The sequence below is a fragment of the Vombatus ursinus genome, unplaced genomic scaffold, assembly GCF_900497805.2.
Source record: "Vombatus ursinus unplaced genomic scaffold, bare-nosed wombat genome assembly UNPS02003292.1, whole genome shotgun sequence".
NCBI lineage: Eukaryota > Metazoa > Chordata > Mammalia > Diprotodontia > Vombatidae > Vombatus > Vombatus ursinus.
Window position 1 is genome coordinate 11,367,892 of NW_020943070.1, and position 21,382 is coordinate 11,389,273.

The following is a 21,382-nucleotide window of genomic DNA, read 5'->3' on the forward strand; positions in this document are numbered from 1 at the left end:
TCTGTAACAATGATACCTGAATCCATGGTGAGGAGATCTCCAATGGAGCACATGGAGAGAAAGAAGAGGAGAGACTGGGATTGGAGAGCCTTGTAAGACACTCATTTTAAGGGGACAAGAGATAGAGGTGATTAAGAAAAAGAGATAGAGAAGGAACAGTCATACAGGTACAGAGGGAAGCAGGAGAGGACATCGTCATGGAAACCAAGGGAGGGAAGTGTATCTAGGAGAAGGATGCAGCCAGCCACATGAAAAGCTGCAGCGTGGTTAAGGAGAATGAGGACCCACAATGAGCCATTGGGTTTGGCACTTCAGAGATCATCGGTAACCCTGGAGAGCAGGGGGTCAGAGGTGATCCACATGGTTAAAATATTTGTTATGTTTAAAATCATGATTGTCATCCTGTAGGGTTCAATTTGAGTCAAATTCTGGCTGGAAATCTATTGGCGCTAGATAAATGTACATTGCACGTCAGTTTAGATAGTATTTCCTTACCTGTATTCAATCAGTTATCTCATCTGTGTTTGAAGGTACAGCTCTCTTAAAACATTGGAAAACCCATCTAACAAATTGGTTCATACATTTGATTTAAATAAAATTGAAGCAGTTGAGAAATTCTCTTCTGTTGCCTCATTGTAGCATGGAGGTGATCCTGCATTCTGGCAGGCTGTGTCAATAGAAGAGGCCCAGTAAAGCTAGAAAGGCTTCACAATGGACTCGGAATGTCCGTCATCTAAGGACATCTGGCTGAATTCATTAGAAGGGTGACCCCTAGTTTATCAGTTCTCTTGGTTGTAAAAATTCATTAAGCCATCTAGTGATGTTTTGAGAGGTTGTGATCTGTAAATCAGATTTTTTGAAAAGTGCTGTTGAAGTCCAGTTCATGCTGCCCCTCATCTTCAGCCTCCTCAGATGAGAAGAGGACCTAGCTCTTCCTCCAACCCCACGCCTTGTGCCTTCCACGGCCTGCTGGGTGCAGGGCTGAGGGGTGCACCTGAGGGGAGGTGGCAACTGGCTAAGCCGGGCATCTTCCATCTGTCCCAAAACCACGACTTTCCTCTCTGCCAGCACAAGACAGTTTCCACCTCCCCTTGCCGTCCAATTCTCCCCACCTGGATGGGGAGGATCTAGCTTCCCTTTGACCTCAGACCTTCCCTGTCCTGTTGCATTTGTCTCTTGGGGGAAGAGGGAAAGCAGAATCTGGAGGGAGGGAACCTTCTTTCTCTTGCTGTTCCATCTCCTGCTGTGCCCTTTCCTGCCTAATCTCCAGCCTTCAGAGGTCTTCCCGTCTGATCACCTCACACTGCACTTGTCTCCAGCCTAATCTCCATCCTTCTTTGGGAACAGGAGTGGTGCCCTCCACCCAATGGTGAATGTTCTCACGCCTGGTCATATCCTTCATAACCAAACTTCATTCCCCATCTCTCACTACCTGATTCCTTCTTCCCATCTCTCTCAATCCTCCCACCCAAAAGTTTCAATCGAACACCACTCAGCCCTTCCACTGTGCCCTCTGGAGTGCCTGTTCCATAGGCAACAAATTTGCCTTCATCCTAAACCTTTTCTTGTCCCATCACTTGCATCTACTAACTGTCACTGAAACCTGGCTTGCCCTCTTGACGCAGCTTCCCTGGCCACCCTTTCTAAGATTGGTTGTGCCTTCATCATTCCCTTTGGCTCACACCCCATTCTTGTAGAGGGCAACACCATCCTCTCAGTCCATTAGGCTTACAACCTAGGAGTCAAGCGGGACTCCTCACCATCTCTCACCCCCCAGATCCAAGTTGTTGCCAACACCTTTAGTTTTACCTCTGCAACATCTCTGGAATGCATACCCCTTCTCTCCTCTGACACTGCCACTACTCCAGTGCTGGACCTCATCACCTCACACTTGGACTGCTGCAGTGGCCTCCTGGTAGGTCTGCCTGCCTCCAATCTCTCCCCGCTTCAGTTCATCCTCCATTTAGATACTAAAGTGATTTTCCTACAGATCCCACCACATTACCCCCTACTCAGTAAGCTCCAGTGGTTGCCTCTCATTTCCAGGATCAAATATAAAATGTTCTTTTGGGCACTCAAAGCCCTTGATACCTGAGCCCCCCCCCCTTTCCAGTTTTCTTACACCTTCCTCCCTGCCGTGTACTCCTCAATTCAGTGACACTAGTCTCCTGGCTGTTCTGTGAACTACACACTCCATCTCTCTGCTGTGGACATTTATCTGGCTGTCCCTCATGCCTGGAATGCTTTCTCTCCTTTGTTCTTACTGCTGACCACCCCAGCTTCCTTAAAGTCTCAACTAAAATCCCATCTTCTGCAAGAAGCCTTTCCTAACCTCTCTTAATTCTAGTGCCTTCCCTCTGCTAATTATTTCCTATGTATCCTCTGTGTAGCTTGTTTGTTGTCTCTGCCATCAAGTTTGGAGCTCCTTGAGGGCAGGGACTGTCTTTTGCCACCTTTTGTATCCCCAGTGCTTAGCACAGTGCCTGGCACATAGTAGGACATAAATGTTTATCAATAAGTCAGTAAATGTTTATTGATTGAAAATTCTAGAATTTATCTTTATTCTTGTGAGATGTAATCTTTAGCATCCTTTGTTACCCTGTTGTTAAACTGAATTCACATGGAGACTGCCATAGTTATGAGTACTTCTCTTTCTTACTGTCCTGGGTCATTATTTTATTGAAAAAATATTAAGAAGTTCAAGTGAGTACAAGTCTAAGACCTATACTCATGATTCACCTCAGAATGTTCTATGTACTAAAATCAGTTATACAGAATTTAAACATTCTTTCTGAAAAGATAGTCTAATAATCAAAATTAAAATCGACATTCATATTTACAGGCCAACCCTCCAATATCAAGACAGTATAAAACACTGCCAGTTGAGAGCCCTTTTCCTCTGCTAAGCAAACATTATCTAGGAAATGAATGTAATGCAATTTATGTCCTGCTTTATTGCCTTGATTTTTAAATTGGGAAATTGTCTTGAACTTGGATAACGATGGAAAACATTTATCGAAGCCATCTTCTCTAATTAGAGTATTAGGGTTTCTGTGGGATATCTTTATGACTAGTAGTGGTGAAGCTTGTCCATACTGTGTCTGTTCATCTAGGAGCAGAGTGTGGTCAGCCGGGGATTTGGGTACGGTCATTATCCTTTTTCCCCTCCAGCGTTCTACTAAGAGGCCAGGGTGTGCTGGAGCCAGCTCGAGCCAACTGTTCCATTTTCAGAGCCAGCATTTACACCTTGAAAATTGTTTGGGTCCCATGGAGTAGAAGTGAGCCCTCTGAGAAGTATTCACTCCAGTCTGCAGCCACCAAGCCATATTCTTTACATAATCACCAGATATCTTCTAATCAGATAGAAAATAACAACCATGGCAATAGCGTTTCATCTTGCAAATCATGTCACTAACCCATCAACTTTTCACAGTTTGGTGAAAAAGACTGAGGAATATAAGACTAAAAACCAATACTGAATAAAGAATTAGTCAAAGGATATGAGCAAGCTATTTATGACAATATGAAAGAGTGTTCAAATCCCTGGTAGTAAGAGAAATGCACATCTGAGTATGAAGTGGTCACTCTCCCCCACGACAGGCTGGGCAGTATGGTAAGTGACATTGCCTAGATTTGTGACTTGAGATAAGTCAGTTAGCATCTCCAACCTTCTGTCTCCCCTTCTGTAAAAGGAGGGCAGATGGAGCTCCTGTGTCAGGCTAATTCTGTGAGGTTTGGAGGAGTACACTCTACATGTAAAGTGCCTTAGTAACTGTCAATGGCCAGTCAATGATAGAAAGAATTATGCCAGGACCAGCCACCTTCCGAAACTGCTAGGCACAGAGAAGGTCCTACGAGGGCGTAAGACTCAGGAGATTACCCTGAGTAGCTTCTCATCTGACCTCAGTTTCATTAATAATACTGATATTTCCACTTCCTTTACATTAGTTCCAATCACTTCTTCCTGTGCATAAGGTTTTGATATTGTCCCTGGGTTAGCCAAAGCAATCCCCAGAGGTATTCTAAACAGCTTTAAGAGAAACAGCGTTACATAGTTAAACTTAATTGATATTAGTGGGTTTTGCCCTAATGATAAAAGAGTGTGGACCTTGAGTAGAGTTTCGTCAACAAAGACGTTTCAGCCTTTGTGCAAGGATGCTGCTGCCCATTGTTCCTTTGTCAGGGGGATGAAGGGATGTTGGGGCAGAGGGAGAATGTCTCTGTTTGCTCAGCCACCAAGTCCATTATGAAGAGTCCATCAGTCCATTCTTCCTCAGTCCTCCTGAGTGCCCGGTTTGGTGGGTATGTTTTGGGCAGCTCGCAGTCTGCCCGTTTCATTCTTTCCTTGTTTCGTGGGCCTGGATCAAGCCCAGCAAAGTCAGTGGTGTAAGCAGCCACTAAACCCCCATCGAGTCGTCCACAAATCACAAGGGTCTTGATAAACAGGCTCTCCATTCAGGTCCAGCCTAGGGAGGCAGAAACACCCCGACTCCCCATTTACCAGTTCAGGTGCTTGTTTCATCAGCAGATATTTGAGTGCCTCGTGCTGGGCTTCGAGAAGGAAGATCAGCAAGTGTAAGGGGCCTCCTTGCCTTCAGAGAGCTCATAATTGAATTGGAGGAACAGGAAGCATAAACATTAAAGAACATACATTTAATAAAGAAGAGGGTGAGACAGGGATAGAAGAAAAGTCATCACGTACTCCAGTGCATGATGAATTGACTGGTGCAGACAGTAAATTATAAATGATTTAAGTTTAGGGAATTACTGATTCAGATGGGGTGGTGTTCGAATTAGATCTTTGAATTTGGAAGGGTGGGATTTGAGATGGGTCTTGACAGAGTAGTTAGACTTGGATAGACTGAGTAGGGGGTGGTATTGTAGTTGAGCAGAATGCCAAAAAAGCATAGACGGGGGAGGGTGGGAAAGTACAAGGCATGTTTGGGGCCAGTGAATAAACCAATTTATATAGGGTGAAAGATCCAAGTAGGGTTAACACATTTGGAAAGGGAAGTAGGTTGGGATCAGGTTGCAGAGGGCTTTGAATGCCAGGTTAAGAAGTTTGTGCTTTGTCTTGCAAGTATTTGGGAGCAAAATGGTCAGAGTGATATTTTAGGAAAATTAATGGCCATGTCAGGATAGGTCCCCGCCATCATGGAAATATGGAGGATGGAGACCTCTCTCCTTTCTGTTATCCCCAGCAACAGAGTAATCCTACACAGAAGGTAGTCAGATTTCTTCTTCTCTCTGGGATATAGATCAATTGTAAGAATCTGTGAGTGGGGTTTTTTTTTTGAGAAGAATTATATTTCTTCATATGAATTGCCAAGTAAGCCTAGGGCAGCTCGCCAAATAAGCCCTGATCAGAAGCTGAATGATCTTCCGTGGGGCCAGCACTAAACATTTACTGGAAATATGTATTTCTTAGTTTAACTAAACATGAATATTAGCTTTGAAGTTGTCCCCAGATGTGCCTGCTGAGAACTCCTTCATACCATCAGTCATTGAGCTTCCTATAACCGTGAGTGAGCTTCTGGGGAGCCTGGGGTCTTCTGCTAGTAGTTTGTTCTGTTGCGGCCTCTTGGTGCTAATCCATAGGACACTCTTGGCACTTTCAGCTCCTTTGGCCAAGCTGTTTGTCTCCTTCAGTGTTGGGTGACTCTAAAGAAATGCTAATGGCACAGCCGGGGGTTGGAACAAAGTATGTGTCATGAGGCCAGGGAGATTTTATTTTATTTTTTTGGAAACATTTAAGAGCTGCAAGGTAAGAATTAGCTGATGCAGTATAAAAACTTCTCAGTTGCCATTATGGTAGGTATGAAATGTCCTTTTGTTTTTTCACTAAGTTTGCTGTTTACTTTTCATTTTGACTTTGACTTATCTGGGAAAATTTTGCTATTCTCTTTCAAAACCTCAGATAATTTGATTTTTACTTCTTCGCAGCTATTATTGTAATAGCTGTTGTGTCTGCGTTGCTGATATTTTTAGTCCAGAAAGGAAGAAAGAGTAGATGTACAAATTAACATACCTAGTGGTTTTTTTAAAATCACATATATGTATATATATATATATATATTTTCCATTTTAATTGGAGAGTAATAATGATATTTCGGTAAAATTCTAGTAGTCAAATTGCGATTTTTACAAACAGCATTACTGCTGATCATTAGCAATCTTTTGTTTTAAGTTCCATACAACAGAGGGTGCAGCTGGCGCAGACGTTCTAGAGTTTAATAGTGTACGCTTTTTTGCATTTGCATTGAAGCATTCCCTATCTAATAGAACACTGAGAGCACATTCCCCTGAGACAATCCCCAGAGTACATTAAGATGAGCTGGAGAACATAGTAGCCTGCATTTCTGTGACAGATCTCCTGCATTAAAAAAACCGATCTGAATGCCCCCTATGCTTCCCATGGAAGTCGTCGTAGAGGATTCTGATCCTTATGTGGAGACTGAAAGGGAGCCCCCAGAGAAGTCCAGGGCTATACTTTGTCTGGCCTCTCATGAGATGTCTGGTGCCTGCTTAGGAGTGGGTGGTGTGTGTTTTATTTGTTCATAGCCTCACATGGTTTATCCATATGGTGATTATTCCGTGGTCATGGAGAATGGTTCTTGGGCTCATTTGTGCTCTTATCAGGTGAGCAATAGGGATAGGGTATGGACTGGAGCCGTGATTTCATTGGTACAGGGATCCCCAGTGTGGAAACTCACCTCACCTACGCTGAGGGGCACCTCCTCTACAACTTGTGGTGTTTGAGAGTTGCCTGGAGCACTGAGGTGTTAGATGACTGGCCCAGGGTCATATATCCAATTATATGTCCATGGCAGGACTCCTCAAACTCAAATTATCCACTATGTCACGCTTTCTTACCCAGAATTCATTTCAAATTGTTCATTTTAGAAAGCAACCTTAGAAAACAAAACATTTCAGAATAGTTTACTGCCAGTGGAGTAGTCTTTATACAAATAGAAGGTGAATTGGATGAAAAATTAAAATATAGAAATCAAGTGAGTTTTACCAGAATAATATATTTGACTGAAATGCTGTTGTTATCATTCAATAGTTTCAGTCATGTCTGTCTCTTCATGACCCCATTTGGGGTTTTCTTGGCAAAGATACTAGAGTGGTTTACCATTTCATTCTCCAGCTCATTTTACAGATGAGGAAACTGAGGCAAACGAGGGGAGTGACTTGCCCAGGTAAGTATCTGAGGCTGGATTTGATCTCAGGAAGATGAGTCTTCTTGACCTGGAGTCAGGGGCCCTCCAGGCCCAGTGCTGTATCCACTGTGCCACCTAGCTGCTCCACCTGAAAAATACTAAGTTTCTGAGGCAAATGCCTGCAATTTAAGTGACAGTCTTGGAAACTGAGGAAAGGGTCCAAATCAGAACAGACAACGCTGTGCTTAGCCATTTGTGGGTCTTCATTATTTAACTTGGTTAATGCTCAGACGCTTCCATTTTCTAGGTATGCTTTTGTTCCTTTGCTTATTTTTACGTAAACTTTATGCTGTGAAGCGAACTTTGTGGAACTCTTGGAAAGCGTTCACGTAATCCCAGAGTTGAAGGTGACCAGTGGTCAGATAATAAAGCAATGAGTGTCTAGGGATACAAAGACCCAAATGAAACAGCTCCTAGTCTGGAACAATTGACATGCTAATGGGCATTCACTCACCTAAGTAAATTAGAAGACAAGTAGAGAGGCCCTCACGCCTGGGCGAGCCTTAGGAGCCTTGGTGTAGAGCTGGGAGAGGAGGGCATTGGGCCCAGCTAGTTCAGGCTCCTCAGAGCCAGTTGTTAAATTGCCAAAGGGGGCATTTATATGTTGGGCATCAGCAAATGCTACAACCAAGGCTTGAATGATTATTCTCTTGATCGTCTATACTTCAGAAAGTGATGGAGAAAACATTAATGATATGGACTAAACTAAAAATGTGTTGTGTGTACACTTTTTTTAGGGGACATCTGGTTTAAACATATACTAGCAGTATACGGCTTCAAGAAGCCTTGGAGATTATTGAGTCCAGCTTCCTTGATTTACAAACCAAGAAATTGAGGCTGAGGGAGCTCACATACTTCATCCAGGGTCTCACCGTCGATGTCTTGGGCAAGATTCAAAGACAGGTCTTCCTGAGCCCATGCCCAGCATTGAGGGAGTGGCATTGAGCTGAGCCTGGAAGGGAGCTGGGGGGTTGAGGAGGCTCAGAAGGCAGCCTGGACAAGGGCAAGTTGGAGTGTTGCAGCCTTAGGCGGGTCATGGATTCTCGCCTGGTCTCCATTTCCTCATCTGTAAAAAGGAGATGATACATATGAAGAACTTTGCACTCCTGAAAGCGTCATGTACATGTTAACTCTTGTTGTTCATGTTAAGAGGACTAGCAGAGAGGTCCATGTTCCAGGACCGTTGGGTTGGTGATATAGAATGGACTGGGAAAGGGAGGCTGGAGGCAGGTTGAGAATGACTTCAGAGATACAGAAGAGCTTCTGGTTCATCCTGGGGCTTCTCAAACAAGGCAGTGGCCTGGTCACTCTGTACTTTAGCACAATTATTTTGGCCACTGTGTGGACCATAGGTTGGAGAGAAGTAAGGCTTGAGGGAAATCAACTAGGAGGCTATAGCAATAGTCTGGGTAAGAGGGAATGAGGGCCTAGAGTAGGATGGATGGTGGCCATGTGAGTGGAGAGAAGCAGATGGATACAAGATGTTAGGGACATAGAATTGACAAGTCTTGGCAACTGGCTGAATGGGGGAGGAAGCACAGTGAAGAGTCAAGGAAGGCTTCTGAAGCTGTGGCTCAGGAGGCCTGGAGAAGATGGCCGTGCCCCCACTAGCAATGGACAAGTGATCCCGCGTGTGCATGCACCCCTCCAGTGACGGAGAAATCACCGCCACCTACAGGATTCCATTCGGCTTTCAGAAGGCACCAGTCATCAGGAGGCCTTCCTTTTTGGGCTGAAATGTACCCTTCTGTTGCTTGTTCATATTTTCCCTTGTAACTCTCTCATATTTGTGGGGAAAATGCTTCTTTAATCATCTTAAGTGAGTGCTAATGAATTTTGTGTTTACTAAATGAGACATGATGAGGGAATTGTGAAGCTACGTTTAGTTTAAGCCCTAGTAATTATCATTTCAGTTTTGAAAGTATCATAATGCTCTAAACTGCTTTATTTTGGGTGCGTTGGCACAAAAAGAGATTGACTTCCACTGTTTCAAAAGGGAAAAAATGGAAAATTTCAAGGGAGGTTCATGTTGTTACTGTTTCTGTACTTTTCAGTTTTCCGTGGGATAAAAAACCCAAGATTCTTATTTCCACATTTAAGCAAATTAGTGTTATTAAAGTTGATTCATTGCCAGTGCTTTGCTAGGCATTGGGCCACATAGATAGATTAGTCAGGCTTTGAACAGATCTCCTGGGCATCCTGCCACTTACCTTTGGGGATGTGAGCCCCCATTCTTACACGTAGCCCAATTGGAATCTTTGAAAGAGGCTGTGAGAAGTTAATAACTGGCGTCTAGGCCCTGAAGATCACTGAAGAATCAAGTTACTTGTCTGTCAGGTACAGATGATAATTCAGGAACTATTCAGTGTGGTTCAATTCAGTAAAAAAAAAAAATACACAACACACACTTATGTATTTGTTTGTTTTTCCCCCCCATGCGAAAGCCCCATAAACTTTCTAGGGTTAGCACCTAGACATAAGGAGGCAGTTATGACCTGCCAGGGGAAAGCATCTCCCTTCCTTTATGCACCTTGGGTTACTGTTAGGATGGTCGTTCTGGGCCAAGGGTTTGCCTTGGGCTCTCTCTCTGCCTGTGAATGTTGGCAGCAGTGCCACCGCGGTCTGTGGCCCACGTCTGACTGCACACCTCATTCACTCTCACACTGAACCTCTGTATTCCCCTTATTGAGACCCTCATTTCCCAGTGTCCAGGAGGACTCAGTTGTACTCCCAGCTGTAGGCAGAGATGGTTTTTCCAGGTCCTCCCAAATTTACGGGCTCATGCTGATTCACGGTCTCACCTTCCAGCTAACCGCGTAACAGTAAGCACAGACATGGTCTGACTGCGTTTTAGAGCGGTTCCCAAGTGTCTCTTATCCAGAAGTATCCCAATTTAAGTGGATTGATCCCCCACTTTGGGTCATGCCTTCTGGTTTGTGTCTGGAGCATTCTTTTTGGAAGATGACTAATAAAAGTGTCTTTTCCATCAGTGGGTACCATGGAGCAACAGAGAGCTGCAGCGACCTTGCCTTTTTTTCTACCACTGATGGGAGTTTGGGATGGTTCCATTCCTAGTTCGGCCTGACATTTAGCTGCCAGGTCTGATCTTCAGAGATTTTTTTCTCCAGGCAGTATTCCCTGTTGCCTCCTGTTAAGATTATTTTTCTGTTTATTTTCTGGGGGGAGGGGAGTGTGGTGGTGTTAAAAAAAAAAGATGGGTAATGTTGGGTGTAGAAGGACTTGTTAGCTGTCTGCATGCTTCCTGTCTGTCACGTCTCCAACTTTTCTGTTAGACGCTTCTTAAATAGTGGAAGTTATTTTAGATGTCTGGATTGTTTATTCCTCTCTCGTTTGGAATATGTTTTTTGTCTTCTTACCAGAAGGAGACAGGTTCTAGTTCCAACCCAGCTGATAAGTAACTAGCTGTGTGACTTTGAGTGTGACTGTGTTGGGTGAAAGATGAAATGACTGAGGAAACCAAGGTTCCAGCTTCTGGGCCTGTGGATTTATTAAGCAGCACATGCCAATTGCCCAACACATCAGGGCCTGTCACCTTCCTCAGCTCTGGCACTGGACCCTGAATACGGGGGGGAGACAGACTTTTATATAGTCTAAGCAATTAATCAAATAAGACCAGTTAATTAAAAGAGAACAATTAACAGGATACAACATTAGGTCACCTGATTTCTAATTGGAGGAAAGATTAGGGACTTTCCAAGTTGGGAGGAGGAGAACGAACAGAGGTTCCACTCTCTCCAAGTGTCTGTGAACAATCAAAGGACCGTGGAAACAACAAGTGATTGATCAGTATGGGGACAGTTTTCAGATAAGACACATGGGGTTACTTGAGATGTGTACTTGTGAGAAAACTCCGTGCATCAATCTTTGGCTCTGACTGGGTCTCTGGTCAGCATCACCTAGGTCCTTAGCTAAGGGTCTCTAAAGAACGGATAGAGGTGGTCCAGTTTCCCAGCCATGCGGGGCTAGATTTAACCAATGCCGTAAGATTTTCTCCCAGTTCTCACAATTGAATAGTTTTCTCACAAGACAGAAATTGGACTAGACCTGTAATTGAGTAGAAAAGGAACTGAGCTATCTCCAGAATTGAATCACAAGATGGAGGCCGTGTGGTTCATTCACTTCCCACAATTAACCACTTGCTTTCCCAATCCCCTCAATTCTCTCACCTCATAAGTTCCATAGGCCCCAGTTTTCATCTAGAAAATGGGGCTGTGGGAGAGTTGAACTTGATGATATCTGAGATCTCTATCAGTTCTAAAAATCTATGTTTCTTTTCAAAATGTGGGAAAAGTTTGCATCTAATTAAGGCACGCCCAGCCCCGAGGAAAGGGGAAGGATGATGCCCTCAGCAAGCTGGGCTTCTCTGCTGCCCAGAGGCTCCAGAATGGAGTGTGCCTGTTTCACCCAGAACATGCTTCTCAAATCCAGCTGGTGGAGGTTCGGAAGCTTGATTACAGCTAGTTTTGTAATAGGAATTGTAGAAATAAACCAGAGTTCCCTTCTTTTAGTTGCTCTTTCTCCCCCTTCTGTATGTATTTCTGAAGCTTCTAACTTCCTTCACAGAAGATTTATTGTATGCTATGTTATTGTTGTGGTTTGGGCATTCCAGTCATGTTGGACTCCCCATGATCCCACTTCGGGTTTTCTTGGCACAGATACTGGAAGACTTTCCATGTCCTTCTCCAGCTCATTTTGCAGATGAGGAAACTGAGGCAAACAGGGTGAAGTGACTTGCCCAGGGTCACACAACTAGGAAGTGCCTGAGGCTGGATTTGAACTCAGAAAGATGAGTCTTCTTGACTTCAAGTCCAGCACTCCATCCACTGCACCCCTTCACTGTCCCATTAAATGCTATACTCACCTTTGAAGAAAAGAAAATTATGTGCATATTTTTGTCCTGTCTTCTTGAAAAGATTGTTCATAAATGATGTTATAAAGAGTTCAGAGAAATGTCTTAAAGCTAGAGAATTATTTTTACTGTTGTGTTTTAGAAGATTAGTCTTTCAGAATTTGCAAATTGATTTCACAATAGATTTTCCTCATTATTTCTCAGGCTTGAAATTTGAGAATGAGAATCTGTACTTTTTAGGGTGATCCATTAAAACATTTATCTCAGAGGCAGCCTGGTGTAGTGGCCTTGGAATCACAAATAGATGGATGGACGGATGGATGGATGGATGAACAAATGAAAAAGCATTTATGAGTCGCTTACTGCGTTGCCAAGCACTGTACTAAGCTCTGGGAATTTAAATACAAAATCAGGATGATTCTTGCCCCCTTAAGTGGCTTCCATTCTGATCAGGGGAGACAACACATATTGACTTGAGAAATGACAGGGATGGGTAGTGGAGTTCTGGAGGAGCTAGGTTACCGTGCCCTTTCTAATAACAATAACAGTATTGGTTTGGTTACAGATTACTGAAAAGAGGGGGATAGGATGGAGCGTGGGAAAGAATGCCCACAGCAGCAGTGTGGATGGCAAGAAAATGGTCCAGGATGAAACGCAAAGCATGGCCAGGCATTTCCTGACATGTGATGCTATGGGAGGAACTTGCTTTCTAGCACAGGCCCTGGGGCAGGATTTCCAGAGCCAAGAGGATAAAATCTCCCAGCAGGATCCTGTGTCAGGACAGTTGGTATGGCCAGTGCCCACCGCAGTCAGCAACAGGCAGGACGGATGAGAAGAACATCTGGTTTGTTTTAAAATTGACAAGAAACTTGACTCAATTGGACATCTGATGGTTAGAAGTCACTCGCTCTCATTTGTTTGCTCTATGGAATCAAGTGATATTTTCAACCCTATTTTACAGATAAATTCAATAACTATTTGTGAAGAAAGTGAGACTTAGGTAGCAAAATTACCCCCCCTCCACAGTCATGCAGGACCCCCCACGGAGGCTTCTGGCCCTAAGCCCATTGCTTTTTGCAGCCTTCTTTGGGTGGGTTTCACAGAAGCTATGTCTGCAGAGCAGGTAAATACCAACACCAGGACCCCCCAGGTACCTTAGCACAGCCAGGGAAACTGGCAGACCACAGCTCAGAGAACCACAGTATGCTTTAGCACAGTCCTGGGCAGGCAGGCATTCTAGCAGCCCGACCTCCACATACTTCGGTGTAGCCCTGGAGAAACACAGAAAACCCCACCTGGCCTCAGCGCATGTCACACACCATTGCTTGAAGCGTTTATAACCTCGTGTATCTGCATCTGTCTTTTCTTGTGTCTTAGGTATCGGTGGTAATTTAGTAGCTATACAAGCTAGTAGAATTTCTACCTACCTCCATTTACATGGCAAACCAGGCGAGGTGCCAGATGAAGCCAAAGGCTGCTACTACCCATGCCGAACCTTCTTTGGTCCAGGTATGTGCTTTGGAGTGATCGTGTTTTGAATTTTGTGTAAGATTGGGGGGCTTTCAGGCAAGTGGCACCAACTGAGCTCCGGAGGGTGGTCAGGTGCCATACTAGGCATTGTTTGAGGGAATGCAAGCATAGATGTGATCTTGGTAACTTGCCAATAGATAAGTTATTGTTGTTGTCCTTGTTACAAACCCAGATCTACCATTTATGGGGCTCTTTGTCAGGATAGAAAGAGGGCAGGGATAGAGCACTTGAGGATGAATCATGTGCAACCCCATGACCCCACCGCCCTGTGCTACTCCCATTCTGGGTGATTGTGCACATGGCCCAACATGACGGAACCCAGAGAGAGGGAGGGACGGTGAGTGCCGGTAAACTGAAGAGAAAGTTGGCCGCGTCCTTCACCTCAGCCAGTTACGTGTCAGTTGTAGGGCTGCAGGGCAGATACCAAGGAGGAAGGGGACACAGGCCCCCCAGAAGGAGCAGTGAGACACATTCACAGATTCATAGAGGTGGTGATAAACACAGAGTTGAGATCTAAACAAATGTCATTTACCGTGACTTACTGAGATTGGACATGCTGAAACAAGGCCTGGAAGGCTCAGGGTCAGAAAGTGTCGTGTTCTTTGAGGCGCCAGAGGCCTCTGATCATCCAGAGCATGTGTGCTGGGCTTCGCATCTCTCTTCTCCGATGCCGGAAGATCACGGATGTAGAGAGACGCGTTGTGATTAAGAGAGCTGCAGTGTCGGGCAGGACTCTGGTGGTAACTTCCCAAGGAGAAAAGGGTTCCCCTTTCCTCCCTTCTCTCCTTCTGTCCTCACAAGCGGCATTTTGGGTTCATCTGACCAGCGACTCTTCACGAGCCAGTCAGGCTTCAGATCTGATGGCTTTATGGGGAGAGGGTTATGGTAGCAAGAGGGCTGTGAATAGCAGTTGAAAATGACTTTTAAAAATTGAATGTGGTGCTAAGGGAGACGTGCTAGTGAATGTGTGGCTCAAATGATACTGAAGTAGAACATTTCATTACTTTTGATCGTTATTAACTGAAATTTGATTTAACTTTAAATGCCTTTGTATTTTCTGTTACAGGAGTCAATAACAAATCTGCCCAAGTTCTTCTACTTCTAGTGATTCCTGGACATTTAATTTTCCTCTATACCATCCACTTAATGAAGAGTGGTCACACTTCCCTGACCGCAATCTTCATTGCTGTGTTCTTATTTGCTGCTGTGCTCCAGGTAAGAACCGAAACCTCTAACATTTTTGGTGTTCGGCTTCCTTTAAGAATATGGTGTTTGGATGTTTTGTATAAGTAGTCAAAAAGGAATGCTTTTACACGCTGGGCACATTTATGTCTATTTCTTACCAGGGGTGGGAATAAAGGCTCTGGGTCCCTGGGATATCATGGCAGAAAAGAAGTGAGACTTTACAGGCCAAGAGAGAGGCAGCATGGGAGAGTGCATAGGGTGCCAGCCTGGCACTCAGGAGTTCAGTCCCACCTCAGACACTTGCTAAGCATGTCGTCCTAGACAAATCATGTCACTGCTCTTGCCTCAGTTTCCTAATCTGCAAAATGAATAGGTTGGACTCAGTAACTTCTGAGGTCCCTTCCAGCTCTCAGCCTATGATTTGCTGAAACTGATTTATACCTCTTAAAACTAACAACTTCAGAGTTCCCTCTCAGATAGTAATTCTTCACATTTATATAAGCCCTTGCTTTCAAAATACTTTCCATTATCTGATATGCAACTGTAGAGTATGGGTAGTATTGTCCCCATTTTACAGCCGAGGAAACCAAGGCAGAGGAAGGTAAAATGACTTGCTGGAGATCACGCAGCTGATAAATAGTGATGCTGGAGAGTGAATCCAAGCCTTGGAACTCAGAAGGCTGGAGCTCATCCACTGGCTGACATCAGGCTGACTTATCACCCTACAGAGGAGGGTGAAATAGGAGTGAAATAGGAGACTGGCCCTGCCTTGTCCTGGGATTAGTCCAAAGTCTGGATTTTTTGTTGAAGTTCAAAGTGAACTCTAAGGCTAATTATGAAGAAAGGGTACAAGTCTCTAGGATATAAACCTAGAAGGGATGTCAGGGTCATTTTGTGTACAGATCAGGAAACTGATGTCAGGGACAAATATCTTGGTATCCCTACAGTAACTCAGACCCTTGTACTATCCATTGATTTCCTTATTTCTTACAACACAGTAGCATCCGTCAAGTTCACATGTCATGACTTCCTCATTCAGCCGCTCCCCAGTTGAAGGGCATCTCTTTAGTGTCCAGTTTCTTGCCACCACGGAATGAACTGCCACAGATATCTATATTTTAATATTTGGTGACTTAAAGGCAAAAAAGTTGGCATGGGGGGATGTTGGAATGTTGACTCACAGATGAAAAGCCAGATGGGCCAAAGGCTCATAGGCCCCATGAAGAGGGTGGGAGCACCAAACAACATCCTGAAAAGTGAAATGGATGAGTTTATAGGACAGGGTATTATCACGGTGACTGGTTGCCAATGTGTGAACCATTTGTGAAATGTATTTATATGTGTGTATATGTATGTGTGTGTGTGTATATGTATGTATACATATGTGTGTGTATGTGTCTGTGTGTTTATACATTACTGACTTGGTAGAACAAAGATAAGCATCAGTTTCAAACCCCAGAATCTAGCACATGCCTCACACATAGTAAGTGTTTATTAAACGTCTGTTGAGTCGAAACTTGAAGAAGGAATCAAAATGAGAATATGCGGTGAGCAATTGAGGCAGCTCCAAACTGGCCCGTTTAAACAACTTGATGCCAGGAAATGGATAAAAGAACAGATGTCACATATTGTTATTTCCTAAGATTACCCAACGTAAATCAGTCACTACAACAGAGAGAAGGAAAGAGCCCAGAAGCAGCCTCGACCAGCAAACCTTTGACGTCGTCGAGCAGATTGATGAGAGAGCTAAGAACAACAATGGTATAAACTCATGTGGAACATCTTAATGGCCTTGTGTGGTGGAAGGTTCGGAGCCATCTTGGCCCATATTACAGAGAAAAGCAATTTTTAAAAAGGTTTGGAAAGGAACCTAATGAAAGACGGTCAGCCCACAGGCATTTAAGGATGAGAGTGGGAGAAGAAAGAGATGAGAAAGTGACAGAAAATCTGAACACATTTTTTTTCCCCATTAACATGAGTAACGTCACCACGTTTGGACTGTAAAATCATAGTCCCTTTGTGCCATGTGAGGAAGCAAAAGTGATGCCGAGGAAGACAATAACATGACTAGCAGCTGAACAGGACAGCGGAGATTCATGGTAGAGGTGACCCACTTTGGAGGGCATGGAGGATCACATGTCAAGGTATCTGAAAAAGGGGAAAATCCCAGACTTGGGAAGAGCCTCAGACCTAGAGAATATTGACAGCTGCTGGCCCCTGTGCCTGCTTCACCATGTGAATGCCCACTTGATGGAGGCGTGAAAAGGGTAGAGTTGACGAGTCTTTCCCAGCGCCAGTGCCCTTCCTTCACCTTCTGCCAGTTGCCGGGAGGCGCTGATGGGTACACGGCACAGATAACTAATCTGGCTGCTTGGCCTCTTCAATTGCATCTGTTTGTCCTGTTGCTTACTTTTTTAATCTACCTTTGAATTTTATGGAATAGTTTCCAGCTTCCAGTTCACACCAGAAGCTCCATGCTCTTTTTAGCGAGAGTCCCACAGTGGAATGATTTTATGTATCTTCCTTTTGTCTCCCAGCTCGACTGTAAACTCTTTCCTGTATGATTGATCGCGCCTTGTTCTTCGTTGGCGTCCCCTTCAGTGCCTAGCATGGTGCCGAGCACACGGAAGACAGGCAATGAATTGTTTTTGGTTAAGTGCTCAGAATCTCCATCTCTTTCAGTCCTGTCTTCTGAAGTGTCTGCTCCACTGAGTGCCTCCAACCAGCCAGACAAATGTCCGATGCAGGGACAGCTGCTAATGGACTCAGCTGAGCGGTCCAGTGGAGACACTCTCTTCTAATCAATTGACTCGCCGTCCCCCTGATTCCACTCCATGGGTCAGTGCGTGCTCTTTGTTCTGTCAGAAAAGCCTTAGATGTGACTCTTAGCACCAGCCACCCCAGAGACATTACAAAGTTAAGTGCACATCCTCATGTTTTTGCTAAACTTGAAATTCCTTTCTTTCATTAATATAAATTGAGTTTGCAATATAAAAAACGAAACTCTAAAGCTCTCTAATCATGCATAAGGGTCTATTGAAACTGTATGGTTTTTCTTGAACTTTTTAAATAGCAACCTTCAAAAAGCCTGGACCCACGATGCTGGGCTCTCTTCTGGCTTGGGAGCAGAAGCATCTTCTTCACTTCTACTTAGGGGGGGCTGCCGGAAGCAAGCAGCTGACAAAAGGGTGACATCTTATTTCAGGCCCTGAAACTGGCAAGCTTTTCATATTGTACTTGGCGCGCTTCAATGTCACCTTTTGGAGGCTTTTTGATGTGAAAATATTCACTTGTTTCCCATGAAATATAGTCATTACACACCCACACCCCACACATTTCCCAGCAGCTTGGGATAGCTCCACATTGCTCGGTACTAAGGCAGTCCCATCATGCCAGTGAGTGCAGCCAGCTCCAGCCGTGGGATCACCATGGTGGCTTGATTTGAAGCTCAGGCCCAAGATGTAAAAGTGAGCTCTTTCCGTCTGAGTTGTCTAGCTCCTGGAGCTTTGAAAGACCCTCAGGGCAGCAGGAGGATTTTCTCCATGAGTTCCAATGTGATTTCCAAGTTTTGGGGGATAGGGGAGGAGGAAGGTAGTGATAGGAGATCCAGAACAAATCAAGAGCCACTCAGAGCCATCTGATTTTAGTGGCCAGAGAGTCAGGAAGACCCACGTTCAGGTCCTGTCTGACAGAGACTGACTGTGTGTTCCTGGGAGGGTCACTTAATATCTCAGCGGGCCACACAAATCTGTATGGATGTTGTGGAGTAGACGCATTAATTAGTAGAGGAAGTTTCCCCAGCTAACCTTGGGAAAAGCCATGTTAGACCCTGGGGATCCAAACACAAAACAAAACAGTGACGGCTGTCTAGGACTTCGTATTTTGCTGATACATCCAGTCTGTGACCAGATAAATAAACACCAGGTGACTGAAATCCAGGAGGACGGAGAATTTTTTATGGATGGAGTGAGGTTTTTAGAGTGTGCAGAGCGTGGGGATGGGGTAGTATTTGTCGGGGGAGGAGTGTGGATAGGTACCACACTAGAGTGTGGGGAGGGGTAGCAGGAAAAGAAATTGTTGCCTTTCTGAATCACAGGTGTAAGGGAGGGAAGGAGTGGGAGCTTGCAGGCCATAAGGTGGGGAAAGTACCAGTTGAAAGGATAGTCATTGAGAGGAGGGGACTAGAATGCTGCAGAAGGGATGGTCAAGCAAATCACCTAATTCTGAGGCAGCGGGGCTTTCTGTCTCCTTTTCAGCTGTGTTCTAGATCTTCTGGGTCCTGGTTGGCACTTTGCCCTTAATGTTTCAGGCCCTTCATGTCCAACCCTCATCTCACTACTCCTTCTATTCTAGGACCCTTTCTGAGGCTTCAGCCTGGAGACCTAAGAGCCAGCCCAGTGTTCAGCCAAATCCTAGCATTTGATCCCTGTGTTCAGTAGTTTGCCTGCCAGGTTCCCTGGCATCTCCACCCCTTTCAGTTAGGGTTAGAAATGAAACGAATTTACAGTTAAGGTTATGGTTGGAATGAATGGGGCAAATATATGTCTGCTACTAGAAAAGCAACTCAGGGCATAAATCCTCCTGGTGGGGTATCGAGGACAGCCTCGCTATTGTATGGTCTGTCTCATGTGTGAAGACCCTCCTGGAGTTAATGGGTTGTCCCAAGTTATCCAAATAATGCCTGAACATCTTCAGGTTCCAATGTGGCCAACAGCCCACAGAACAGTGAGACTGTATGACAGACAGAGAGATGGTTTGTTGCCTAGTTACGTATGCTTCACCCTCAATAGGACATGCATTTTGAATGACTTTCCCAATGGGGTAGTGGGAAGGAGATTTGTGGAGGTACGCCCTCTTATCATCAATATGCATTTGTGACACTGCGCACTGCATTTAAAACCGTCATCTTGTACTGGAACAAAAAATTTTATATGAAAGTAATTAACTTATCCAGCTATGGAGCCTACCACTTTGGGCCTGTGCTCCTACGCTTTTCCTGGCCAGGCAAACACAAAGGACAGAGAAGCCTCAAATAATGCATTGTAGTGAGTTCTCCATCACTTAAAGGCTTTAAAAAGTGGAGCCTGTGTGACCACGTATAAGCACTGTTATGGGGGGATTCAGGCAGCTTCCAGATGACCTCTGAAGTTTCCTTCCAAGCTAGTGATTCTGTGATTCTATTCTGCTTTGACTTTTTTTTTTCCTGCCTACTCATTTGCATGGGAACCTTTTCTTTCTTTGTGAGAAATATAGCCTGATTTCTCTAAACCCTGGATTCTGCCTTTTCTAATCCTCCGTTATCCTCTCCAAATCAGTTAATTTATTGCATTGAAAGCATAATCTGAAATTCCAAACTGTGTCATACATACCTCATTGGCCTTCTTTCTTTAACGTGTATAGAAGTGAAGCTTATAATGTTTTTTTTTTTTTTTTGGTTCACATCCATTTGTTTGCCCTCCTCCCTAAGGTCTTTTTCAAGGACTTCTTGCTTTCCCAGTATAGTAAGTTTGACTGTCTACAAAGATAATTACTCCCTTTCTAGTTGCCTGTCACAAACGCCAAATAGCCGTCTCTTGAGCAGCAAAGGATCAGTAGACCACACTGGTTCATTTTCCATGTTTAACTACAAAGCCTCCAGTCATTTACTCTTTGTACTATAAACCCTTCATGTGTTTGTTTGTTTTCTTCTGAGAGAGACATCTATGATAGGCAATATAAAACTCTTAGAACAAATTCAACAAAAAGATGCCATAGGTTGAATGTGGTACAAAATGACTATTTCCTGGGCAAAATCATGCCCAAAGGTAATAATACTCAGTTCTGGGCTTTCTAAGTAAGAAGATGTCTCATAATATTCAGGTCCCTTTTGTCTTTTATGGTCCTTTATTAATTATATCCATTTTATGAAAATAAAACTGGATGTCACTCACATTTTCCTTTTTATTATGGATACTTAAGAAGCATATTAATATTCTCTCTAATATAACAGATCTCAGGAAAAGTAAAAACTGGAGCCTTTTTTAGCCTCAAAGTCTTTGGAATTCCCATAGAGTGTTTATTAATATAATTGTGTCCCAGTGAATTCAGGATAACTTCTGAATAAAATATTTAATGCCCTGTTTTAGGCAGAAGCTATTTTATACATAATACTGGGTTTTAAAATCCTGGCCAAACAAAGTACTGTGATTCAGAATCCTTTGTGAAAACCTTTCCCATGGCCATGTGCTTAGGTTTTAATATTTAAAATATGGTATAATTCTATATGGGAGACAAGCCGTGATCTCAATGAAGAAAAGAGGAGAAATTTTAAAAATCCAGGTCAGCAACTGTATCTTAAACACAAACTGCTGCGTTCCCACACTGTGCTTGTCATATTCTGGGTACATGTGAAGTGGAACAGGACATCCCTGCCTTCAAGGGCCTGATGATGGAGTTAGGAGGCCAAACGTCCACGAAACAAGTGCAGAGGAGTGTCAATGCACTCCGTGTGAATCTGATCTGAAAATCTTTTAAAATGGTTGTTTTCTGAATGTGGAGACTTGGAAGTGGCCTTCTGGCCTTTCTCTGTAGTAAG

General features: G+C 44.0%; 1 protein-coding gene across 4 annotated transcripts in view; it reads left to right on the forward strand.

Moving 5' to 3' along the window:
- SLC41A2 (solute carrier family 41 member 2) overlaps window positions 1-21,382 on the forward strand; it is a 124,404-nt gene that overhangs the window by 87,439 nt on the left and 15,583 nt on the right. For all 4 annotated transcript variants that reach the window (XM_027871367.1, XM_027871359.1, XM_027871377.1 and 1 more), the window contains exons 9-10: window positions 13,471-13,602; window positions 14,690-14,838. In XM_027871367.1, the coding sequence (XP_027727168.1) occupies window positions 13,471-13,602; window positions 14,690-14,838 (281 nt within the window). The remainder of the gene's footprint in view (window positions 1-13,470; window positions 13,603-14,689; window positions 14,839-21,382) is intronic.